The sequence below is a fragment of the Epinephelus lanceolatus genome, chromosome 11, assembly GCF_041903045.1.
Source record: "Epinephelus lanceolatus isolate andai-2023 chromosome 11, ASM4190304v1, whole genome shotgun sequence".
In the NCBI taxonomy this organism is placed as follows: domain Eukaryota; kingdom Metazoa; phylum Chordata; class Actinopteri; order Perciformes; family Serranidae; genus Epinephelus; species Epinephelus lanceolatus.
The window spans coordinates 37992376-38017432 of record NC_135744.1 but is presented as its reverse complement, the minus strand read 5'-3'; the positions used below and the strand labels follow the sequence as shown (position 1 = coordinate 38017432).

Below are 25057 nucleotides of genomic sequence, written 5' to 3'. Positions count from 1 at the left end.
ATGGAATCTTTAAAACAATAAAGGCAGATATAATCATCTGTGCAGCTTGTCCACAAATTTAAATATCAATATTCAAGACTGCAGTGGCTTAGAGGTTGAGCTGGGTTTGGAGCCAGAGGTTACTTGGAGTGGAGTTTGGTCAGAGAAAAGCTCCCTGAATGTCCTTGGGCAAGGCATTTAACCAGGAAACTGCTTCACTGGAGCTACTAAATGACCATATGTCAAAGACGGGCAGGCTGGGTAGCCTGCTTGTGCTAAACAACTTGTGCATGAATGTTAAGCAAAACGTTGCTGATAAAGAGCATGCAATTTTATCAATTACAAGAAGTTATGAAAGGTGTAAAAGGGAAAAAAACAATCAAATTCAATATAAATATTCAAGCTTTTCACACAAGAACTGGCTTAAACAAGGCATGTATCCCCCAAACTGCTCAAGTGGATCTGCTCAGTGGAGGCTACGCTTGTACTCTGCAGCTCCCAGGTGTGAATGTGTGTAAAATCATGAATATGAAGCGAGATGTTTTTGAGAGAAGAAGAGAGAGAGAGGGAAGGAGAGAGAAAGCGATCATGCTCAGAAAACCTCCCCTCAATAAATAAAGGTTAAAAAACTGGGTCACTGACAAGAAAGAGTGCAGGAGACTTAAGAGGCAGGAGCAATAAGCCAATTTCCCCCCCACGGAGTCCGATGCAAATATCATTCTTCGTATGGCGGGCTCAGGCAGACGATCTGGTAAAATGGCAACCAAAAGCTGGGGGGAGATGTGACCTAGTTTTGGAGATGTGTGGCTGGAAAAAAAAAACACAACCAAAACAACTACATGATTAATGCTGCTTCGCATGTCTGCCTCGACTGCAACTTGAGTCTGTTGTCACGCTTTTTAGCAGCCGAATTTACTAATGGGGAATAACGAAGTTGATTAAAATGGGAGCAAAGCCGTAGCTGCCTGCTCTGATGCTCAACAGGTTTACGTGACGTGCAGCTTTCACAACAAACACCAAGAACAAGCCCGAGACGGAGGATCAAAAGTCTAAATAGCATTTGACAGATCTGCAGCTTGTTTTACCCTGCATGAGTCAGATGGGTGGTATCTGTCACATAGAACAATATTTTTGTCAGTTAGTTTTTATATTTTCTGAATTGCTCTGATGCACTAAACTCCACCCATCTGGTGCTGTGTGCAGGCCAAAATAAACCCTGTGACTTGTGAATAGGAGTTGGTCCGCAGAGTCTTATAATAACAGCGACTTCTAAGCTGGCCCTTATATTAACGCCCACTGTAACGCTAAGAGGTTCTGAGTCATTTTAAGTAACAACCGCTCATCAAAAGATCTTTCTTTTGCCTTTTCAAAGAAGGAAAAATCTGCTGTCAGATACCAATCTGTGATGTTCAGTGTGTTCCAGGACCAATTTTATTTTCAACTGCGGTACTTCAGCTTTTCTCGCCCCTCAATCTGTCTCATCTGCTTCTACTACGGTTAGTGATTCAGTACATTGACAAGAATGACTGCGTAACACCCAGAAATTGAGATTTTCTTCCAGCTGAGAAAAGTGAGAGACATAACATGTCTTGTGGACAGACTGCACGCTGATCTATTGATGCTTTTCTTAGCTGTTCAGTTGTGAGTGCAACATTCTGCAAACCTCTCCTGGAGTACCCTACATCCTGCATGTTGTAGATCTCTCCCTGCGCCAACACAGCTGATTTAAATAATCAGCTTCTTATCAAGCAGCTTCAACATTTAATAATGACTTGATTGTTTATATCAGCTGCATTGGAGCAGGAGCATATCTGAAACATGCAGGGCATGGGGGACTCCAGGAGAGGTTTGGGAAATGCTTCGCAGGGAAGCCCCCCAGTGACCCCTAACGGTGACCCCCGGTGACCCCTAACAAGATAAGTGGTTACAGAAATTGAAAGTGAATTACCAGAACAGAATGAAATTTGTTCGTTACTGTCCTGTCTTGTGTTTAACTCATCTCATATTGGAAACATTTTCTCTTTCCTTATTGGCTTGTGGGAAGGTGTCAAGTATTTTCAAGCCGAAAGAGCTCAAGTCCAAGTGAAGTCATGAGTCACTTGTGCCTACAGTAAGTCCAATTCAAGCTGCAAGTCTTTTTTGATTTTGTCAAGTCAAGTGTAAGGTCATCAAATTTGTGACTTAAGTCTGACTTGAGTCCAAGTCATGAGACTCATTAAAACCTGGATGGATTTTGATAGAACAATTGCAAAATGTTTGCTGAACAGTCCGTTATCTGTGGAAATTAAACTCGAGCAAATTCAGCTCAAGTTCTAGAGGGAAAAAACCATAACAGATACAAGACAAAAACCATACAGAGCCACTTGTAAGTGATAAATATTTGAATATAGAGGAAACATGTTAGAGGGTTGTATCTTTGAGTAGAGATGTACCGATACCACTTTTTCCTTCCCGATACCGATTCCGATCCCTGAATCTTAGGTATCTGCCAATACCGAGAACCGATCTGATACCAGTGCGTAAAATAAAAATGGATGGGATATGAGTTGTTGTATGTCTCAACTCCTAAAACTCTATGTAAAATATTAAGAAACAAATACATAATAGTAGAATTAATGCCATAAAACTTTTTTTATTATATTATCCAGTGCTGACACAGATCAAGACACAGGTTAAAGTGCGGCCACACAATTTGGTAAAAAAGACATTTTAAAGGCTACAGTAGAATGCTTTTTAAACTCTGCTCCGTTTCCGTTTCGTTTGCCTGCAGCGTGCATATGCGTAATGACGTGAGGCATTACGTGGTATCGGATTGGTCATAAGCTGTACTCGCCGATACCCGACAGGGCTTGACGCTAACTTTTTTTCCCAAGGAGCCCATGTGCTCCTAAGTCCAAATTAATGAATTTGTATACAAAATGTACAGAAAGGTAAAATCATCAAGTTTTGAAAAAGTATTGCAATTTAATTTTGTCTTTAATGTTATTATCTTATATATATTATCTTTGCAATATGATTATCTTATATAATGTTATTACTATCCTAAAACATTCTCCAGGGCCTCTGAAACTCTGCAGGACTTATTCCCACCCAGCCGACAGCCTGGCTGTGGAGAACGGTCCAGGCTTCCCCGGCGGTCCGCCACTTAACCCGGTCCGTCTCCTCCATACTTTGACTTATTTCCACGCTGCCCAGCAGCGGTAGCTTGGAGAACGGTCCCTCACTGCGGGGAAAGGGGAGAGGGCCGCTTAACCCAGTCCGTCTCCTCCTCCACACTTTGACTTATTTCCACCCTGCTGACAGTGGGACTTATATTCATTGGGCCGACAGTGGCTTGGAAAACAGCCCATAACACGGGGAGAGGGAAGAGGGAAGGCTGCTGGAGTTCCTCCAACATTTGCGGTTAGATTATCATATTTTTTTATTGACAAAAATATAGGCTGCTTCGACTGATTTTTTTTATGCTCACATGTGCCCCTAAATATTTTTTACAGTTCGCACACACCTATTTTTAGTCGCAAATGTGAGTGAAACGCTCACACTGTCGAGCGCTGCCCGATACCGCATTTTAGGCAGTATCGGAGGCATTTCCAATATTGGTATCGGTACAACTCTATCTTTGAGTTAGTCTAAAAATTGTAATTGTACGTTATTTGCATGCTGGAGTGTTGTTGGACCAAGACACTATCTAATGTGGCTGAACTCGCTTTTCTATTTCAGTTCACTGCATACAAAATGACACATTTTCTGACCTTCTGTGGTAACACAAATATTGTGTTTGGATGACGCTAGTTTTAGTCGCCAGCCTTGGACAAATAATGTAACCTAAGATCACTAAAAGGAGGTGCAGTTCACTAAAGTAATAATCCTCTTAAATGTGAATACTTTCTGCTTCCTTTACTCTGAGAGCTAACTGAATATCTTTGTGGACAAAACAAGACATATGAGGACATCATCTTATCTTAGACATCTTATATCTAGCTGCAGCCCTACTGTATATGCAGGAGCAGGCTGAGCCACGTCAAACCATCATTTACAGGAGTTTGGAAACAGGAGCTGACAAAACATCATGAGCACTACTCTTATATATTTATATACCAAAAACACAAAAACTTGATGATGAGCTGCATGATGTTTCAATACCTCTCACTCCCCGACTGTCCTTGAAACTGTGGTGATGATGCTAGTAGTGTGTGTGTGTGTGTGTGTGTGTGTGTGTACAGAGGTACAGAATTGGCTGCCAAAACTTGATTTACACAAGTCCTTTAGAACAAACACCTGAGCATCAATTACGCACGCTGTAACGTCAAGGAAGCGCTAACAATGACACACACACACCTTAAACAGCATGGACACTGAAGCCTGCACAGATAAAACTTCAGAGCGACCACTTTGAAATGCAGCACAGCAAATAAATACAGAAATATCAAATGAGAAAAAAACTGTAGAGAAGCTGTTTTGTGCGACAATTAATATGCCAGTTTTATCTGAGGCTTTGTGCGGCATCTGTATCTGATGGGCACACTTTCTTTTCTCTCACAGTCTTTCGTTAAAGTTGTTTTCTTTCACTTAATCCTTTACATTACTTCTTGTGCAGTTTTTTCACAACATCTATAACATTCTATCTATCTTAATTTATTTCTCCCATGCTGTACTTGCTTTCCATCTTCATTTCTGTCCAAGTTGATTTCGCCATCCCATCACAGCCAGGTACAGTATGCAGCCCTCTGATACTCTATCCCTCACTGTGCTGCTCCTCCACACCTTCAAATCCATTATTCCCTCCAATCCCTTCTATCTCACTCTGTCATCCTACGCGACCTTTTCAACATTCATACTTCCTCAACAATGTGTTTTTGTTGTTTCAGATTTCAGCACCTAGTAGGTGAGCAACAGGAGTGATACTGACAGCTTAATACAACGGCTGGAGGCTATGTTGGCTCGTGTGTGTGTGTGTGTGTGCGCGTGCGTGCGTGCGTGTGTGCATGTGTGTGTGTGCATATGTTTATTTGCACTCATCTCCCGGCTGGTATGTGTCGACATGCAAAGCTCTCCACCATCCATCCAGGCTGTTCATCCACTCACTGAGCTTGGCACACGGAGTGGGAGAGAAACTGTAACACCAACTCTGCGCATTCCTGTAGCTGTTTGCATCTGGTTGCCATGGAGTTTCACAGCTGTTTCTACCAGACCCTAATGAGCTACAACAGCTGCTAGCCTGCTAGGACACACCACACACACACACACACACACACACACATACACACATACACATGTATACATCCACATGCTTGTATCTCTAAACATGATTACTTAACCATTAATACATGTGGACGTCCAGCAGTACTCCAGAGGATTGGAGCTTGTTATGTCTTGCGAGGATGTTGGCACGTTGGTAAGTTTACACAATAAGGGCTATCACCCCTTTGACAGTAATCAGCCTATAAAATCTGCACATCTGGATGCACATACAGCTGCCTTGGAACAGTGACTCTAAGCTTTACACACAAGTTTTTTTTACAAACACACCTGACAACGGTTCACGGAGCTCGTGAAAACCCCCAGGAAATTTTCCAATGTCCTAATTTGATTGCGATATTACCTCGACAAGTGCAAACTATAACGAAGAAAAAAATCAGGGGCTAGTCAGCGGGCACGCTGTGCAGTTGACTAGTGTGTTGAACTCTTAATTTTGTGCTTTCATAACACTTCTGCATGACTTCTCCAATGCTTACTTTCTGTGCACTCCTACAGATTAGTTAAAATAACTGATTATTACTGATTGGCATTTTTCAGCAGTAAACCCATTTACAAGGATTTATTTCTGTTGCGATTTTGTCAGATTGTCCTTTTTTTAGTGTTTCTAACTTCGTCTCCTTCATCTTTGACCACACGATTACACAAAGTACAAGCAAGAGAAGAGAGAAACAAACAGAGAAACTTCCCATCTTGGCAGGTTGGCATGGGCATAGAGGACACAGGTGGACACTCTAAATTTAGAAAATGTGCATTTGTCCTCCCCAATAAAAACATTAAAGTAGCCAAAGACTTTTATTTCTACAAAATTAAAGACATTTACACTATCAACTAATACAGAAAATGCACAAATTGGTGAATAAAAATTCATCTGAATGCAGGAAATTAAGGCGGCATTAAGATGACACAGTGTTGCAGTGGTTCGCATTGTCGCCTCACAGCAAGTACACTCACAAGTCAGTCTTTAGACGCTTTGCTTAACTGAAGACTGATGTCTTTCTCCCTGATTTTGTGTTTAGATGGGTGGATACAATTTCAGAGTTTAAAAAAACTCCCTATGTTGCAGAACCAATAGTAAATCTGCAGGGCGGTCCTTCGGTGGCTCGCTGAACTCTTGTGCTCGTAAACATAGTCCGACTGCGTTAAAAGTTTAAAACAAAGTCGCTGTAAGTCCTTCATTTCCACAATCTTGTGGACTGAGCACACGTTTGATAAAACAGAGTTAAATCTCTCGGCATCCATTTTCAAGCTCTCTGTGTGTTTGTTTCCTTGCGGACAAGAAAAGGGGGAGCGCACATTTCCGGGAGGGCGTGTCCTTTTCAAAAATGCAAGAGGCGTTGCTTTGTTGCCGGCCGTTTTCTCCGGTGTGTTAAACACACTTTAGAAAGGAGTGTCCCCAGACTATCAGAAGGCGGAGATCTCTGATTGTCTGGTGGCGAGACTACACAGCAAGAGGGTTCCTCCTCAGGGTTTGAACCCTGGAGTTTGCATATTCTCCCCATGTCAGCGTTGGTTTTCTGCGGGTACTCAGGTTTCCTCCCACAGTCCATAAGCATGCAGGTTAGATTAACTGGTGACTCTGAATTGTCCGTAGGTGTGAATGTGAGCATCAACGGTTTTCTGTCTCTATGTGTCAGCCCTGTGATAGTCTGGCGACCTGTCCAGGGTGTACCCTGCCTCTCACCCAATGTCAGCTGGGATAGGCTCCAGCGCCCCCCATGACCCCTTATATGATAAGTGGTTACAGAAAAAATGAATGCAGGAAATTAAGTGTTTGATGCTGAAAATTCTCTGGTGGAGGAAATCAAACCTACATCTTTGCAAGCTAGGTACATCTATCGTTGAATATTTTGTTTTTGAAGATGCAAAAATCACTAATTATGCTCCTATTATACTCATAATTCTCTAACTGGTTGACAGGTGCTCATTAAAATCATAAAGCAGCACATATCAAACATGGTTCCGGTCAACATATTAAGTAAAATATATATCAACCTGTATTATACCACAAAAACAATTCACGATTCAAAGAGTCAACATGTGTATTACAGATAAATGTACAACCCCCTGAACACCAACACAACAAACATATCCACTTAATGTAAATGTATCATTTTAAAGGGTTCTGGTTTACTTTAAAAGGCCCTGAAAAAGTTCTGCAGCTACCACCTCTCCTTCATACTGTCAGATTATTATGACCACAATCGCATACACACACTGCCTGCACGCTTGACTTGCACCTTCACATGCTTGAGCATAAACACACTTATTTATGCACATGTAACAATGGTGATACAGAGAGAGTTTCACACCTGCTATGCCATTATCATTTTTGGCAAACCCTATCCATACCACTTCCTTCCTCCCATGGTGCACTGTTCAGCAGCCTCTTCTACGCTGTGGTGACAGTAAAGTCAGCTCAGGTAACATTTAGCTAAGCCTGTTAGCCTCCGGAGCACTTCCCTCACTTGTGACAATACTTTTGACTGATTGAAAGCTGTAAAACAATGACATCTGATCCAACCTTTCAAGTCATCATCCTTGCACCACACCACTGAAACATGCAGGACAGACACATGCCGAGTAACTACTTTGATTTCTGCCTGGATGCTATTATGCAGCAAACAGCAAACACACAATATTATGTAAGGAATAAAGGCCACAGAGAAGTGCCGTGGTACTAAAACTTTAGGGGGGGAATGTCCCTTAAAAGTATGTTTAGTGCCTTTGCTAGGCACTTAGCACTCCACTTCCCTGCTGTGAGTGAGTTCTTGTACATAATCTCTTCATAGCTGTTGCTCTAATTGCCAGTCACAGCTTTTTGCTAAATTGCCAAGTTGTAAACTGCAAATTGCAAAGTGATTATAACAAATGTGTTGAACTTGTGATATTACCTCAGGAGCTTATAGTAGATCTATAGACCTATTTATAAAGGTTTCCTCCAGATTGTTGAGATTCGGTAAACCCACAAAAATCAGTTGGTTCATCAGTGGCCTGTATTGCATCATCTATGACAATTCACTGATTAATATTTCATGTAAAGCTCATTAAACACACTTTTAATCAGATTAGTTGTGTGGTTGTGCAGATAAAGGTGCATATCTTACTATCACAAAATCAGAGGCTCCAATCTGACCAACAACAGGTGATGCTCATTTAAGAGGCTACGCAACTTACTGTAAAACCTGAAGTTATCAAATATGAAAGCACAGCAAGGCCATTTGCTGTTATTAATGCTGTTGTTTTCAAAAGATCGTTATCTGTTTTCATCTTCTGCAGCTCTGCTCTCACTGTCTGTTGTGGTATGTAATGTAAAAAAAAAAGAAGGAGAAACCCATTGAGACGCAACATAAATAAACGGTTTCTATAACTACTGGCATCTCCATATATATTACCTGATAACTGGACTGGTTTCCAGGGCAGACAGAAAAAGATTCAAATGAATCAGTGTGAATACAGACATTCCCCTGTCCGAGCGTGTGGGACAAAATTTCAATACCACAAGCCTGGAAGAAACCCCCAGAGTGCAACGTCGCGTGTTCTTGTTTCCATCTCGATAAAGTGTGTCAAGCACCCTCTAACAAATGTGTGTATGTGTGTCCTCTGCCCGTGTTGCAGTGTTTTGACAAGTGTCACACAATCCCCTGGGGGAGAGCAGGGGGATTTCTCTGAACAAGGGAGCTCTGCTTTTGTCAGAAGGGATGAGGCCGAGAGCTGCTTAAGGAAAGAGTCCTCGCTCTGACTGTACTGGTGACTCAGTACCACTGCAGCTACATTACATGTTTTTTTTTTTTTTAAAAAGGAAGGTTTGTTATCCAAGCCAGCTGCATGAAAGCATAAAAACATTTGTTTTTTATGCTCAGACGCTGCCCCCAACCAATAACCACAAGACCAAACAGTGCTGTCTGTGTGTACAGTATGTCATGATGACTTCCTGTTTGTCTACAAAATGTTCAAAATCCTCAATCTCTGCCTTCATTTAAACTGAGATAATAACAACTGTACAGAAAAAAACGGAAGCATTTGACAGTGTCCTCCTTCCGCCAAGTAAAGCTCTCGAAACCACTTCTAAGAAAAGTCAAAACTGGAGTGAAAGACTCGCGAAGGCGCAAATAGAGACGGCTCATTTTTAGAAAACAGCTACGTTGTCATTACAAGTCCATAGTGTTTACCATTCGCCACACCTCCCTTAACCAAGAGTGAGTATCATTCCATAAACTTGTCTGCATTGTGAGCCACTGTTTAATTTTGTTCCCAGCAGGGTTTGCACCGATGAGAATTTCTCACTGCTTCAAAAATATCACCCTCTTTTGACCTTGCTGTGACTTTTTGTTGATCATTTTAAAAAGCATTTAGTTTCAGTGATGCCCGGCTGCCACCATCAACAAACAAAATTTACGTCCAATCCTCAAACACTTGCCAGAAACTCCATAAACCCAGCCAATATACTCCATACCAAGTTCCAACTCACACTAGCATTTGTGTTAAAAAACTGCAAGATGTGCCATGTATTTCAATGAAACCTGCATAACGAATTGATGACTGTGTGTGTGTGTGTGTGTGTGTGAGTAAAAACGCTGCAAATCAGTCCATCAGCACAGATCTGACAAAGCACTGATAAGCATCATCAGCTAACAACAATGAAACTTGGACGTCTATTCCTGCTCATGAGCTAGTTCTACACTAAATGCCACATGTAAATGTGACATTTGGTGTTGGTTGTTGCTCCTCTGATTTATATTAGCCTGATTGATCTACTGCTTAGATACACAGAAAGACTCTACATCCTTTTAATTAGTGAGGTCAAAAAGAAAAACAGTCGACATCACACTCAGGTTTTGGAAAAAAAAAAAAAGAAGCTGAGACTACTCGATCTTTAAAAGCTGCTGTGGTTTCCAGAGTGTCTGTTTTCTGTTTGTGTTACGGCTGCTGCCCATTGTCTGTAAAGTAATAAAAGTAGCTCAGTCCGTGGGGACTTGGCTTGGGAACTGGAGGATCCCTGCTGCAGATTCCTGACTGGAAGCTGAAGAGATGTCAGTTTGCCTTGTGGGCACTGCTGCAGCAAGGCACTGGATCCCCCACCCTCCATAATATGGGTGACCCTGCACTATCTGAATATGTATGTGTGTAAAGGAGGGCTATGCGAAAAGTAAGTGCCAGAAACTGCCTTGTGTAAAAGTCCCTGTGTGTTGAGGCGTTTAGATGCAGATGCACTTGGCTGGTGAGCAAAGAAAGTGTCACACACTTAGGAGTTGACTTCATTACAAGTGAAAATTAGGGAACTTGACCTCCAACATTGCTTCAGCTTAAGTAATGTTCGTAAAAGACACATGTCATTTAATCAGGGTCATGACCTTTGACCTGTAAAACATACAAGTGTTTGCCATTGCCTCAGGACACTGACAGCACTTAGCAGCACCTTGTGCTTGAAGTGCTGACATGCAACCAGTTGTTTTTGAAGGACGTCACTTGAGCTGAGAGAATTCTTCGTCACTACATTATAAACCCAAAAGAAGAAGAGTCTCTTCAGAGATATGAGCAGTTGACCAATCAACATACAAATGGATTAAGAGCATTCACTACACATGTAGTCGAATGGTTTCTTGGCTTAGTTTAGTAAAGTGTGCTTCAAATGAGCTCGGTCTTACTGTACGATGTGTCACCCAGCACGTCTAATGGAGAGTTAAATCGTACAAGAAGAACTAAGGCCACACAGTTTTGAACAGTCTGTCCTCAAAGGCTCTCATGGTGCTGCACGCAGTTGTCTGCAGTGCTGCCAACTTGGCGACTTTCTTGTTACATTTAGCAACTTTTCAACTTTTTTCAAGAAGCAACTAGCGACTAGCAGACCATCAGGGAGAGGAGAAAAACATACTATATTGTAATTCATTCCAATGCATGCTGCTCAGGGTAATCACAGTCAACGGCTCCACCACCATCACTACAGGGTCTGTCCTCTTGCGCCGTTCAGTAGGTGTGGGACAGAATGGGCAGGAGGAGAGAGACGCTTTGTTGAGGATTTTTCTGTTGAATCTATTTCAGCGAGGTTTTAATGCTGAAATGACATCGGCTGTATGAAAATGACGTCATCTGGCAACTTTTGGTGACTTTTGGAGCTAATGCTAGCTGCTGTTGTTGGAAAAGAGTTGGCAAAGTAGTTATGTGAAGAAAGAAAAAAGAAAGCTTGAGAGAGCAGCTAGTGTATTTGTTGTATGATGATTGGCTTCCAGGATAAGGCATGGTAAATGTACTGCAGATAAACACTCTTGCCTTAGATAAAGAACAGACGACAAATGACATAATGAGTCACACCGTTATATCAGCAGTAATTTAATAACATTGCCATTCCATATATAATTCTTGAATTGAATTTCTGTACAGTATGTGCGCCAGCTGGAATACCAGCGGCATGTCATTCCTTTCCACGACTGAGGGGCACAAACAGCAAAACAGGGACAACACATCAACAAATAAAAAGGAATCAACAAGTAATGTAAGAGAGCCCCGAAGAAGTGCAAGTCGCTAAAAACTAGACGCCGAGAACAGTACGATGTGTCAATATCTCCCCAGCAGCTCCAGGACAAATGCCAACACACTTTTCATACTCAACAAGTTAAGCTTTTCTGACATCAGCTTAGATGCACATTCTTGACTTCAAAACTTTGCGCTGAACCTTTGACAGATGTCACCCGCCCCTTTCTCTTTGCTCAACCTTTCCTGTCACTCACTGCTACCAAAAAAGCAGGAAAACGACAGCAAAACATCATCCTTTTTACGAAAGAGCAGCGTGCCCTGCAGCAAGGCGAGAAGGCAGCGTTATGAAAGGGAACGTGGCCCCTGGCTCTTCAGCTGAGGCCCGGGTCAGAGCAGAGAGCTACAGTAGTAATTACTGAGAGACTGATTGCTGACAGGACCTTCCAACAGCCTGTGGTTAACTGGATGGAGCTGAGGGGGAGGAAGCTTCAAATGCACAGGCATGACAGATGCTCTGCTGATGACTTGTACTTCAGGGTGGTTTGGGGGCATGCATGCCATTTTGCTCTATTCATCCTCCTTTCAAAAGTTGCAAAAAAGAAACATTTGTGCTCTTAAACTTTAGGCGGTTTTTCACATTTTTTGGAAGACAGATTTGGAGGCGAGAGCAAATTACCCTCTAAAATTCATTTTGTAAAAGATCTTTGTTTTAAATGCTCCATCGAACATCTTCAGCATTTGAGAAGTGCCATCACAGGCTGTTACCTCCTCTCCTTTATTCAGAAAAAATCTCGTTGCTAATTTTTAAGAGTAGATGTAATTTGCTCCAAATGGTAGATAGTTATTTCTGGAATGAAACTCTTCAAACAGCAAGTTCTCCTTAAACAGATTTGAACCCACTTCACTGACAGTGGGAGGAATGTGTGATTGTGGCAGGCAAAGCACCGCCACAGCTGGTTCAGTGCACCATTTTCAAACTGGATTATGCCAGTTTCCTCCTCAGGGTGGTCATTTGAGAGCCCTTGGGATCGTTTGTCGTGACCATATGGATGTAACAACCTGGTATTTTAGCCAACCAGTCTGTGCCATCCATGCGCCTGGTTGATTTAGCTGTGGTGACGGAGATGGCTGTATTTACATTGGCTACAAGTGTTTGCTCCAGTTAAGAACTGATATATAGCTGCAGTGGCTGGATCAAGGCTTTCGCTACCTTAAATCTAAGTAGGATGAATGGTGCACAGCAGGGATACTAAACATGCTTTGACTGGGGGCCACTTTTATTTACATTTATCAGTCTATATAATAAAAAAAATGCCTGTTTTCAACTTTGCCATGTTTGGTGTCCTCACCTGTCTTGGCTAAGAGGTAAATCCAGTCGCAGAAGTCCTGCACAGATCAGGTGTATGCAGGGGCGTTCATAAGACAGTCAGGGCTTAGACCTCCACTGGGAAGTCAAGGGTATCCTCCCCTGGCACTTTTATTTGGATAAACAAGCTGTATTTTGGTGCTTGTTATACACCTCTGCACCCTATTTACAATCCACGTACCAAAAAAATCCCAGTGTGAATCAGAGTATTTTCACTGTGGTTGGTGGGCCACCCAGCACCCTATGTTGGGCCAGATTTGGCCCACGGGCCAGAAGTTGAGTATCACTGGTGTACGGCATGGTACTTTTGCCACAAATGGTCTCTGTTGATCTAATTTGCCCCTTGAGTAACTTCATTTTGTCCCATATATTTATGTATTCTTTGACAGGAGAATGAGCTTGCGTTTGCATAAGTTGTGGTTTGCAGGGTTTTGTAGCTCAGCATTACAACAATCAGCTCTCAGTAACAACTCTGCCACCTGAGCTTGTCCAGAAACCATACACAGCCCCGACTTAAGGGCTTACATTAGCTACTGGGTCATAAAAGCTGCAGATCATGTCAGTGTTCAGCAGCCCCAACAACCAGACATAATATTGGAATCTGACCATTTACGACAATTCAGCAAAGCCACAACAAATAACAGACAGCAACTGAAGTGGAGCAACACTGTGAGCGTGTAATGGCCAAAACAGAGTCTGTGTTTCATTAAACACATATTTTTTGTACTGTATATGTCTGAGTCACTGAAGCTAACTGCCACATTTATTTACCTCTGATGGTTTCTTGTGCTGGTGGCGGACCCATGTGCTGCTGGTGCCCGTGTTCTTGGATGACCTGGACCACGACGTCACCTGACCTGTGGAAATAAAAAAAAAGATGACCATGATCAGTGTGTCAGACTTTCAAATATATTTTTCATATAAAACTCCATGAGAGTGCTTTAGAGTAACTGGTTATCATTAAAACGGATTATATACTGTAATTTATTTACAGTTATATTTTATGGACAACTTGGATGCAAACATTTGAAATACTGTATATAACATATATTCATACTTGAAAGTGGAAAGGCTGTACTCCCTCTTTCACTATCTATCATTCATTTTCCATAACCTCTTATCCTCTTGAGGGTCGCAGGGGGGCTGGAGCCTATCCCAGCTGACAGTGGGTGAGAGGCAGGGTACACCCTGGACAGGTCGCCAGACTATCACAGGGCTGACACGTAGAGACAGACAACCATTCACACTCACATTCACACCTACGGCCAATTTAGAGTCACCAATTAACCTGCATGTCTTTGGACTGTGGGAGGAAGCCGGAGCACCTGGAGAAAACCCACGCTGACATGGGGAGAACATGAAGACTCCACACGGAAGGGCTCCCCGCCCTGGGTTCAAACCAGAGTCCTGCACTAGGTTGGGTACCCGCGGGTAAAAAAACATTTTTTCCCAGGTTCGGATCTGGGTAGAAAAAATAACATGCGGGTCGGATCTAGTTCGGTAAACTACAGATAACTATCTTGGTCATTATTTACTCTCTGAGGATCGCCTCCGCTATTTCGCAACGGTCATTGGTTCAGCTGTTTACACGCGTTTCACCATCTAATAACACAATTTGTGATTGGACGACAGAATCAACATGGCTGCCACCATCTAACAAGCGCCGCTTTCAAAAGAGTAAATATTTATTTAGGTATTTGAGAAATAAGTGGATAAAACGTACAACTATCACTTTATAATGTTTCTGATGGATTAATTCTCACCTCGATGGATTCTAAAAACACGTGACGGCTTGTAACTGCTGAACGTCGCTCTGGACAGAAAGTAAGTCTATTATTACACATATAAAGTTTAAAAGCATTAAACGTAACAAACGAGTGCTTTTACACTCGTATGGGAGAAGAACACAGAGGGTTGATGATGGAGCTGAAGTCAGGTTTTTATTGTGAGAGCTGCTTCATTCAGGTCGTTGTTTACTCACTGGCACCTTAACTGTGGCGATATGCTGTTCAATATTCAGCCAATATGACCCAAAATGATTACTTTAAATCCGGATTACGGGTCGGGCTGCGGGTCGTGTTTCAACGGGTCGGACTGGGTTGCGGTACTAATTGGCCTGATGCGCGGGTTTGCGGTTCGGGTGCGGGTTTGTACGTCGCCGGGTCAGGTCGAGGCAGATCTTGAAAACTGGACCCGTGCAGGACTCTGGTTCAAACCAGGATCCCCCTTGCTGTGAGGTGACAATGCTTACCACAGCACCACCCTCTTTCACCATGCTCATCCTCAAGCTGCTAAAACACATGTTAAACTTGAATAGAAAGGCTAAAAAAAAATTACACATCTATATTTCTGTTCTTGCTCTTTTAAAGTCTCTTACCATGCTGTTTGTGCTCGTCCTCTGTTTACCTGATTGTTTCTCCTTTTTGTTTTATGCCTTTTTGTTTAAGAAGTCTTTTGTGTCTCTTGATTTTCAGTATAATGGTACTTCTATTGTTTACTCTTTGTGTTCAATTGCATTTAAGCATCATTTCCACCATTGTTGATTGAATTCCATCCTTTGCTTGTGCATATCTATTCCCTGTGTTGTATATTTTTCTTGTGCCAAATAAAGGAAACTAGAATTACCACCTTGCAATTATATGCCTCCGCAAACCAGTTAAGTTGCACTTACAGTTTACACCCATGTCTGTGAAAACACGGATGCTTTACTCACATCTTCCCCCCGGCAGCACAGAAGATCTATACGATCAGCACAGTTTCAAAGTGAGCACCCAAGATTGTATCACCAATTCAGTACCTGACCATGTTTCCCCTTCTGTTCCTGAGATACGATTTTGAGTATCAAATGAAAAGCGTTATGATGTCACAGTGAAATTGACCTTTGAAGATTTGGATATAAAATGTCTTCACATCAACATTAGATCATTTTAGACATTTGTGTGAAATGTTGTTGTAATTAGCACATGAATTCTTAGGTAATGCCAGAAACATGTTTTGTGAAGTCACAGTAACCTTGACCTGTGACCACCAAATTCTAATCAGTTCATTGTTGAGTACAAGTGAACGTTCGTGCCAAATTTGAGGCAACTCCCTGCAGGCCTTTTTGAGATATTGCGTTCACAAGAATGACACAGACACAAGGTCACAGTGACCTTGACCTTTGATTACCAAATTCTAATTAGTTCATTGCTGACTCCAAGTGGACATTTGTGTCAAATCTGAAAAATAAAATCCCTCAAAGTGTTCTTGAGATATCCCGTTCCAAAAAAATGAGACAGACAAGGTCACAGTGACCATGACCTTTGAACACCAAAATCTATTATTGAGTCCAAGTGGATGTTTGTGCCAAATTAGAGGAAATTCCCTCAAGGTGTTCTTCAGATATCATGTTCATGAGAATGGGATGGACTGACGGACCGACAACCCAAAAACATAATGTATGGCTGGCATGAAGGCATAAAAAAGTGTTCTTTTAAGGACCACAGGAGAAAACATGAACATTTTTCTAGTAGACAAATTAGCACAGCTTGTGACACAGTTAAGACAAAGTATTTGCTCATCTGGAGCAGAACATCAGACAAATCTGCGTTTGATTTGTCAAGAATGTGCATCCACAAGTGTAAATGTTGATTTGAAGTGGGAGAAAATGAAGAACAGGTCTCTGGCTGTAGATCAGACTTCATGTTCACAGCGTGCGTTTAAATTCACTCCAAAGGAACTTTATTGTCCCAATGGAGAAATTTGTTTTGCACAGAGGGTTTACAATAAAAACACTGTAACATCAGCCATCATGGGCCAGCAGGGAATCAGTTACTTACTAGAGAGCAAAAAGCTACTCATCAATGTAAAAAATGTTCTTAAATGAGCAGTGATGGAGTTCACTGGCTTTGCAATTTACTCTGATGGAGGCGATTCAAACGCCGCAGAGAAGCACTAAAAGAAAAACAGCCAAACAAAAACCTTGTCCGTGACTTTTCCGACGCCCGTGGCACTACCACTGAGTCAGGCCTTTAATTGAAGCAGACTGATGATGATCTATTAAGAGGTTTAATAAGTAATGACAGTATAAATAGCATCTTGTTAAGCAGTTAGTCCACTGTGGTCCTTTACAACCTCATTAATACACAACTTAATGGCAATTAACCAGACGCTGGAGCCAATATCCCACCCACCGCTTCAATCAGCAGCCCTGTGTGTGTTTTCCTGCGTGTCCATGTATGTGAACAGAAGGGCACGTGTGTAATTTCATTTATGCCGTTATTCTAGATTTTTTTAAAATCACAAAACTACTGCAGCAGATACAGCCGAAAGCTTATTTTCATCTGTGCACCGCAAAGGAGGCTGTCATTAAAAATTGCATCACATTGGCAATTAAATTACATCACACCGGCATAATGGAAAACAGAAATTTGCCAAAACTGTGTAATATAGCACATTGTGACTGTGACTGTGTGTGTATGTGTCTGTGTGTGTGCAACCGCCCACTCAACATATTTCTCTCACCACCACAGCAGTGCTGCCACCATGCTAATTTTACTTGTGACGTCTAAACAACTAACAGCGCCGAGGGCAGAGCTGCTGTCAGGCTTGTCTTCAAAATTACAGACTCCTGCCTTCTGCACACACACACATATAATTCACACATAAACATATACACTGTATATATAGAGCTGCTAACACTTCCATGTATTTGCTCATAGTCACAGGATCACACACACTTTGCTTTGCATTGACTCAGTGTCTCAGTCTCTCGCAGCTGGTTTTATGTACTCACTGTTGCACACACTCGTCTACACACTAAGACACTTTCACTGCCACAGCATGACAGGAAATATGGAGTGAGTTGACAGCCATGAGTGGGTTTAATCAAGTGATTTCAAATTGATCCCCCCACTCAGCTGTTCTGAGTGGTGGTGTCAAAGTAAAACCACCCAAGCTGCAACCTCCAGAACTGAAAAATGGAGCTAACGCAGAAGTGTCTAAAACTGCAGTTCCTCAAATGGCCACTTGAGGCTGGCTCCTCATGGTAAAATGCCCAACTTTACAGCAGAAATAAACATGTTCACAGCCTGGTACGAAAAACTGTTTTGGTCTCTATAGCTAATTTCCCTCTTCGTGTCAACTGTACGGGGGTTGAATTTTTAGATAACTCACTCGTTCACATTTTTTTAAGGCTTGAAGTTATACATAATTAAGGGCGTGTTCACTTTGAGTGACAGGCTGTTTGCAAGGGGTCACCACAGTCTACAAGTCAGATCCACCCCTCGCTCTTCCACAGCTCCAACCTCTCATCCAAATACTGGTTGTCACCTTTGGCTCCAAAAATCCAAGATGGCGACGGCGAAAATGTCAAACTCGAGGTTTCAAAACAGAAGCCCACAAACCAATGGGTGACTTCACATTGGCTACGTCCGTTATTTATAAATTCTATGGTGCCACCTAGCAGACTGTGGTAGGACACAATGTGTGCATTTGTGACAGGGTTGGGGGACTGGACGAATATGTCAACTGTTGGCAACTGGCTGAGTATTGTCGGTTAGTACTTTGGGGCAATTTTTTCATTTTATTTTGCTACTATCTGCATCCGAAAAACAAGTGAGAGCCACAGCAGGCAGAGCAACAACAGAGAGAGACAGTGGGGAAAAGTCTGTTTTGTTTGTCTGACATTGTTGCACCTCTAAAATAAATATAACTTCACGTTGTGTCAATCAAGTTTGCACACTGACGCCGGAATTCCACTGGATGCGTGTCTGTTGCGGAACGGCTGCGCTGGTTATCCGCTGCGTGTCAACGGGGTGAAATGACGTCTGAAAACCTCTGACCTGTTGACTTCAGGCCTGCCTCCACCCATTATGACGTTTTCAAGGTGTAGTGCAGGAAAATATATGATCCCCCGTGAACACTGTATTTTATTTTGAAAATTAACCAGATGTTTCATTTTGTTTCTGTGCATGACTTCCTGCCCCACACGATCTGCTCTGCGCTGAATTGCTGCATTGTGCTCCGGTGTTTGGCAAAAATAGAAGTCCTGCGTATCTGTTGCGGAGGGCTCCGGAGCGCCGCAGCTGTGACGGAGACAGAGGAACGGGACACACATAATCATTTCATAATTCAGATAGCTACTTTCAACAGGTCAGATAGTAATATTCAGGTGGATGGTGATGAAGAGGAATAGGATGTGGACCGCACACAGAATGTGGAGCTAGGACCGCCCCTTCATGTAGCTGCAGTGGCAAATGAAAGACAGGGAGGGAGTGATGACAGCCAACGGAGAGAGGCAAAGGCAGAAATGTGTCTTCGTTTTGTCACGAATTGCGAATTTTCACAACAAAAATAACAATAAAACGTATCAGAATCAGTGTGCAAGGTAACGTTTTTTTCGTATGACGGTTTAAAAAAACACAACCAAAGAAAAACGGACTCAGCGTGCAAAGGCCTTAACTCTAAGGCCTCTAACTCTAACTAAATTAAGGGTCTATTTCGATCAAACCAGAGTAAGTGATTGTTGGAACAGTGGAGAGATCAACCAGGATGATTTTGGTGAGTTTGGATGAAGTGCATTTTACCATAAATTACCAGGACACTAAGCTAGTCTTAGTTTGGTAAAGAGAAAAACTTGAATTCAGTGTGCCCTATGGTTGTATTTCTCTGTTTAATTAAGAAAATATGTGTAAGAATATTTCGTTTCTTGACATTTTGTGAGTTTATTTTCTATTATTTAGACTAAAAAATCTAAGTGAGCCTGCGGAACATGGAGAACTCTACCAGCTGAATTACAAGGAAGGGTTAGGATGGCGGCACACACCTGCCCAAACACATCAGCAGTTGCTGGGTTTTCGGCTGGTGGCAGCTGGTTGAAAAATTTCAACATATCACCCAACCCTAAAGTGGGGCAAAAAGACCCTACTTTGTACAGAACAAACTCAGCAAACCACAAAAAAACACTGACACAGTAAAAGTGTTGTGGTGGCATTTCAAACAGGTGTGTCTATGTGTGCATCTGTTGTACGAGTGTGTGCTCATTGTATTAATATTTTAACACATCTCAATTTCTAAGACACCTGAACATCTGTGGGAGATTTTAGAGCGACGTGTCTGACAGCAGTGCTCTCTACACCTCCATCATCGAAACACCAAAGAGACTCGGAGAATCGCTGCCAAGAAGCAATGAAGCTGTTGTGGCGGCTCGAGGTGGAACAACACCTCACTTAGACACATTATGTTGCTTCTTTTCATTTGTCACAGATCTGTATATGTGTTCAGAATATATTCAGTGGGAGTGTGTGCCAGTCTGCTGGACATTTCGAGTGTACTCATGCATCTGCACTCCACTTGAGAGAGAGAGAGAGTGTGTGTGTGTGTGTGTGTGTGTGTGTGTGTGTGTGTGTGTGTGTTACAGGTTACATCCACACACCCCACCAGGCAGCTGCACCACATCATCACTGTGTGGCCAGATAACCAAACGGGCCGCAGCGCAGTAGGAGGTTACCATCATGGCCGTGTGTTAATTAAAAGCCCCGCTTGGTGCACGGCAGGCAAAATTATCATGGGCATCCTTCAATTAGAAACCTGATAACCTTCAGTCAACAGATGCAGCTGGAGCCCACACTGCACTGGCCGGGGGAAGCTAACAGCTAACGGCTAATTATAAAGCAGCAGTGAGTGCAGCCTTCAGCGCAGGGTGGCTCAGTCAGGTCTGAAAAACAGCCCGTTAAACCTGCTGTAAAATCATTTATACATGCAGACCTGTGACCACATGACAGTTAAACCTGTGCGAGGTCATTCCAATCTCTGGCTGCGGTTTTTCGAGTGTGAGTCACTACATCACCCAGAATTCATCTCCATAGATCTGAATTTTAAATTAGCTAAAAAGCTGTTTTAATGCAGAGGGTTAAGACATTCCTCATCCTGTGAGCCCACAGCTTTATTTAGAGAACTTATTTAACTTCCAAAAGCAACTTCCGTGTCTGAACTTGGACTGTTACTGGCAAACGAACTCTTTCTATTCTTAAAGAACCAGTGTTTTTTTCTATTAAAAGTCTATTACACTGAAATAGGCAATTTGATTTTGTGTTGATTCCAGATAAAGAATATCCCAAATGAAGATATGTTATTCTGAAATACATGAACATGTGACAAAAGACAATTGTGAGTACTTTTAATCATTTGTCAGTTTGGGCATCTTGTTGAGGAACTTCGAGAGTGACTAGAGTGTGCAACAGTAGTAAAAACACCTCTTCTTTACTTGACGTGACACGGACGAGGGAACATCAGATTGTTTCCCAATGAAGATGTCCTAACCTGACTGTGCATCAGTGAACAGGCTAAGCAACATGTTGCTTGCTTGAAAAACTGCTCGCCCTGGCTCTTCTTTCACAAAGCTTCGCACACCTCCAACCAATTTTCAGAGTAACAGCAAGCCCTTGCTTAGGCTTGCTCAGGGCTCAATGGGCTCCCTGGATGTTGTTGTCACTTGTAGTATATCTGGACACTTTTTTGCACTCTATCCGCCAGAGTTCACTCGCTCACTGTATGTTAGGAAGAGGTGTAATGGACCATTTCAGTGGAATTGCATTGCTAGGCAACAGCATGGGTTCATGTTTATGTTTTGTCAGCTGACTGCATGTTTATACAACAGTTAGTTCCGGCCCTGCAATCTGATTGGTCAAGAGACAGTAAAACTGTGACGATATTGGAGTACAACATCACGGTTATTTCACTGTGTATGTATCACTCCGCCTCACAGCTGATTGCAATCAACAATCAAATCAAAACTGACGGTTAGTGTCAGTTAGGTCAGCAGTTGCATCCCTGGAAAAGTATTTAAACAAACTTCCACCAGATACAAATGCCCTTGATCTGAAGCCCAGGATGACAGCAGCTCACACAGACAATATCTGGTACACTAAAGCTCCGCTGGGAATAAACTCACTCGCACAGATGCTGCCGAAGATGTGTAAAGAGGCGGGGACAAGAGCTATCTACACCAATCACAGCCTCAGGACGACTGCCATACAGAAGCTGTCAGATGCGGGTCTTGAAGCTAGGGAGATCATGACAGTGAGTGGGCACAGGTATGATGTTGTTTTAACATAGCCTATGTGTAAAGTTAGTCTTCTTATTAGGAGTCGGACCCTAAAATATACCTTTTGTCTTGCAGGTCTGAGAGCTTGTTAAAAAGCTACTTGAAGCTATCCATGGAGAGCAGGAAACGATGGAGCAACATACTGTCAGATCAGAAGGCAGAGTCGGCTGTGCCTGTGAAGCGACAGTCCACCATGCAGCAGCCGGAGACTTATTTCACCAGCTGCACAATTAATGGAAATGTGCAGATAAATGCGTATAAAGAGTAAGTGCCTGGCGCACCATGTCTGCGTTACATAGCAATGGTGACAGCAGAGTCCTGAGGGAACTATTTTTGTTGGCAGAAGACGGCCGAGTGCCGAAGACAGTCACAGCCGTGACGATATACGAGTATAACATCACGAGCTTGAGTGTGATATTGCTTAAATATACACTGCAAAACATTCCAACAGGATGTACAAAAGGACCCAACATCTAAGATCCTCATCAGCGGGGTTTTCAGGTAGACACAACACAAAAAGTTAGAAAGTGAGTCGTACTCTTGCACTAAACATGTTGTTTTCTAGTTCATTTATGTATCTATTTTTCTGTGTATGCTCGGCTGACAGTGTCAGAGAAATGGCCAAACAAATATATTTGCTCGTTATTGTAAAATGCACACCACAAAAAGCCAAGAATTAGTCATGTTGAACTGCCAAAAGCCAAGACGAATGACATTTGAAATTAAATTAAAATCGCTCGCTGTCTTCAGTGACTAAATCTTCCTGCTTGGTGGACAGTTATCAGTTGTGAGAGCCAAGTGTGCTTGTGTAACACTGTACCGCTCTTCAAAGACTGTTTATTATCAAACCATTTTCCAGCAGAGGCTGCCAGTGTCGGTGATGTGTTAGACGGGCCAGATGTTCCCATCATCATGCAGTGTACGTCTTCTGTCTGTCTGTCTCACAGACTGCGTATAAAGACATGTACAGTCCATTAGACACAAATCTTTCTATACAGTCGGCTTTAATCTTCAGTCTATGGTGTGTCTAAGTGGGTATTTGAGTCAATGTCATGACTCTGGGTCCCTCTATCAAATACATCCATCACTTAATATCTGTTTATTAGTCAGCATAAGAACTACATGTTGCACATGCTTAACATGACCTCCAAGGCACATGAGGCCAGATGTACTAATAAAATGCACACCACAAATGTTAAATGTTGTGCATTAAGCATCTGATTTACTAATACAGCATATCATTAAGATGCATGCACACAGGACAGACGAGGTGCAGATCGCCTGTCGGATTCGTCTGCGATCACCAAGCTCAGAAAATAATATGACGTAGTGTAATCTTGCAAAACATTAATTCCACTGCAGTGCAACTCCACCCGAGTAAAAATATCACTCATAAAATGATCATTTTAAAAACATTATTAATTATGTAAGAGTCAAACAAGTAATGCAGTAAGCAACCGGTTCGAGAAGCAGCTGATGTCTCACTAGAATACTGAGGTAAGTGCAGAGTGAAAATTCAAGTTTAGTGAACACAAACCACAATTCCTTGCTTCCTGTTTGTTTGCTGTTACAAATAATCTGATTTCATGCTCGCTGATGATTACTGTTTTCTGAGGAAATGTTTATAGTCATATGTGGGCCTATATTTGTATTTATTTATCCTTATATAGCCGACTAGGGCTCACTCAGGTCCCATTTATACGACAACGAGAAAGTCGACCATCACAACAACAATGGCAGACTCCCAAGCTCTGCTTGTGCTGCTCACCCTATTTAATTTATCAACGATTCCCCATCATAGTGTAGATTCACTGTAGCAACTCCACCTCGTCATCCGTCCAGACAAACGTTTGTACGGTTGCCATTTTGTTTGTTTATACATCGCCGCACTGTAGAAGGAAGCGTAAGCGTCATACCGCCAACTACTGGCCTAGCATGCATACTGCAGCGTTTTTGGTCATTTTTGCGGATCCATGTGCACGGCGATTGTTATCAAAACACTGTCGTCTACACACGGAACTTTTTTCAAAGCGAAAATGAGAAACAATTCTGTTTTTAGTGGATCACTCTCATGTAAACATGGCCTCACTCGGTGTCTGGTGTAGTGTAGATTTCTGTTAAATAGAGTTTTTTTCCCCACTATAATCTTTCTTGTGGCTCGTAAATCTCATCTACACTGTCTTCCTACATGCTTTTTTTTTAGAGGCAAGGAATATTTCAAAATCTTTCATATTTTTTTTTCTCTTAACAGCGGCCCTCATACTTCACCATGCTTAACAGCTGCTTGGGCTGCCTAATCATATCTCTATTGTAGGTGTGTTTAAGAAAAGGAAGTCTTAATGAGCAGAGGAGGGACGACAGCAAGACAGGAGGTAAGTCTATATGGAGAGTGAATACGAGAAATACCCTGCGGGAGTTGACTAAAAACCAGCCAGCTTACTGTACAACAGCAGCACAGGAACTCACTTTTCTGACACTTCCAGGTTTCTTACTCCCTCTTACACATACACACATACACACACACACACACGTTGCCTCCCCTTCCCTGAATCTCCCTCTCCAACTTACTGTCGGTGGTGTCGGAGTCGTTGCTGCTCGTGGAGTATTTTCTCCTCTTCTTTTCGCTCTCCATCTGTCAGGATGGCAAGGACGGGGGGGAGGAAGGGGGGGGGGGCAAGAGAGAGAAAAATGACGAGTGAGAAGATGTTCACCATGAAAACACAAGTGTTAATGAAATAATGCGCTGATGGCACCAATCTGTCAAAGCCTCCAGCCGGCAGCCTGCCAGAATAAACTGACTTGATCACCGTTACACATTAGCACTTCGGACTTGCCGGGAACTTCACAATGATACAGTTGTTCTGTTTCTTCACATACAGTGGGAGTCCTTGTTCATG

General features: G+C 42.4%; 1 protein-coding gene across 4 annotated transcripts in view; it reads right to left on the bottom strand.

The window, feature by feature from the left end:
• Positions 1–25057, bottom strand: part of jade2 (jade family PHD finger 2) — a 257626-nt gene that overhangs the window by 192788 nt on the left and 39781 nt on the right. For all 4 annotated transcript variants that reach the window (XM_078172613.1, XM_078172612.1, XM_033640720.2 and 1 more), the window contains exons 2-3: positions 24729–24792; positions 13847–13932 (exon numbers count right to left, since the gene is read on the bottom strand). In XM_078172613.1, the coding sequence (XP_078028739.1) occupies positions 13847–13932; positions 24729–24792 (150 nt within the window). The remainder of the gene's footprint in view (positions 1–13846; positions 13933–24728; positions 24793–25057) is intronic.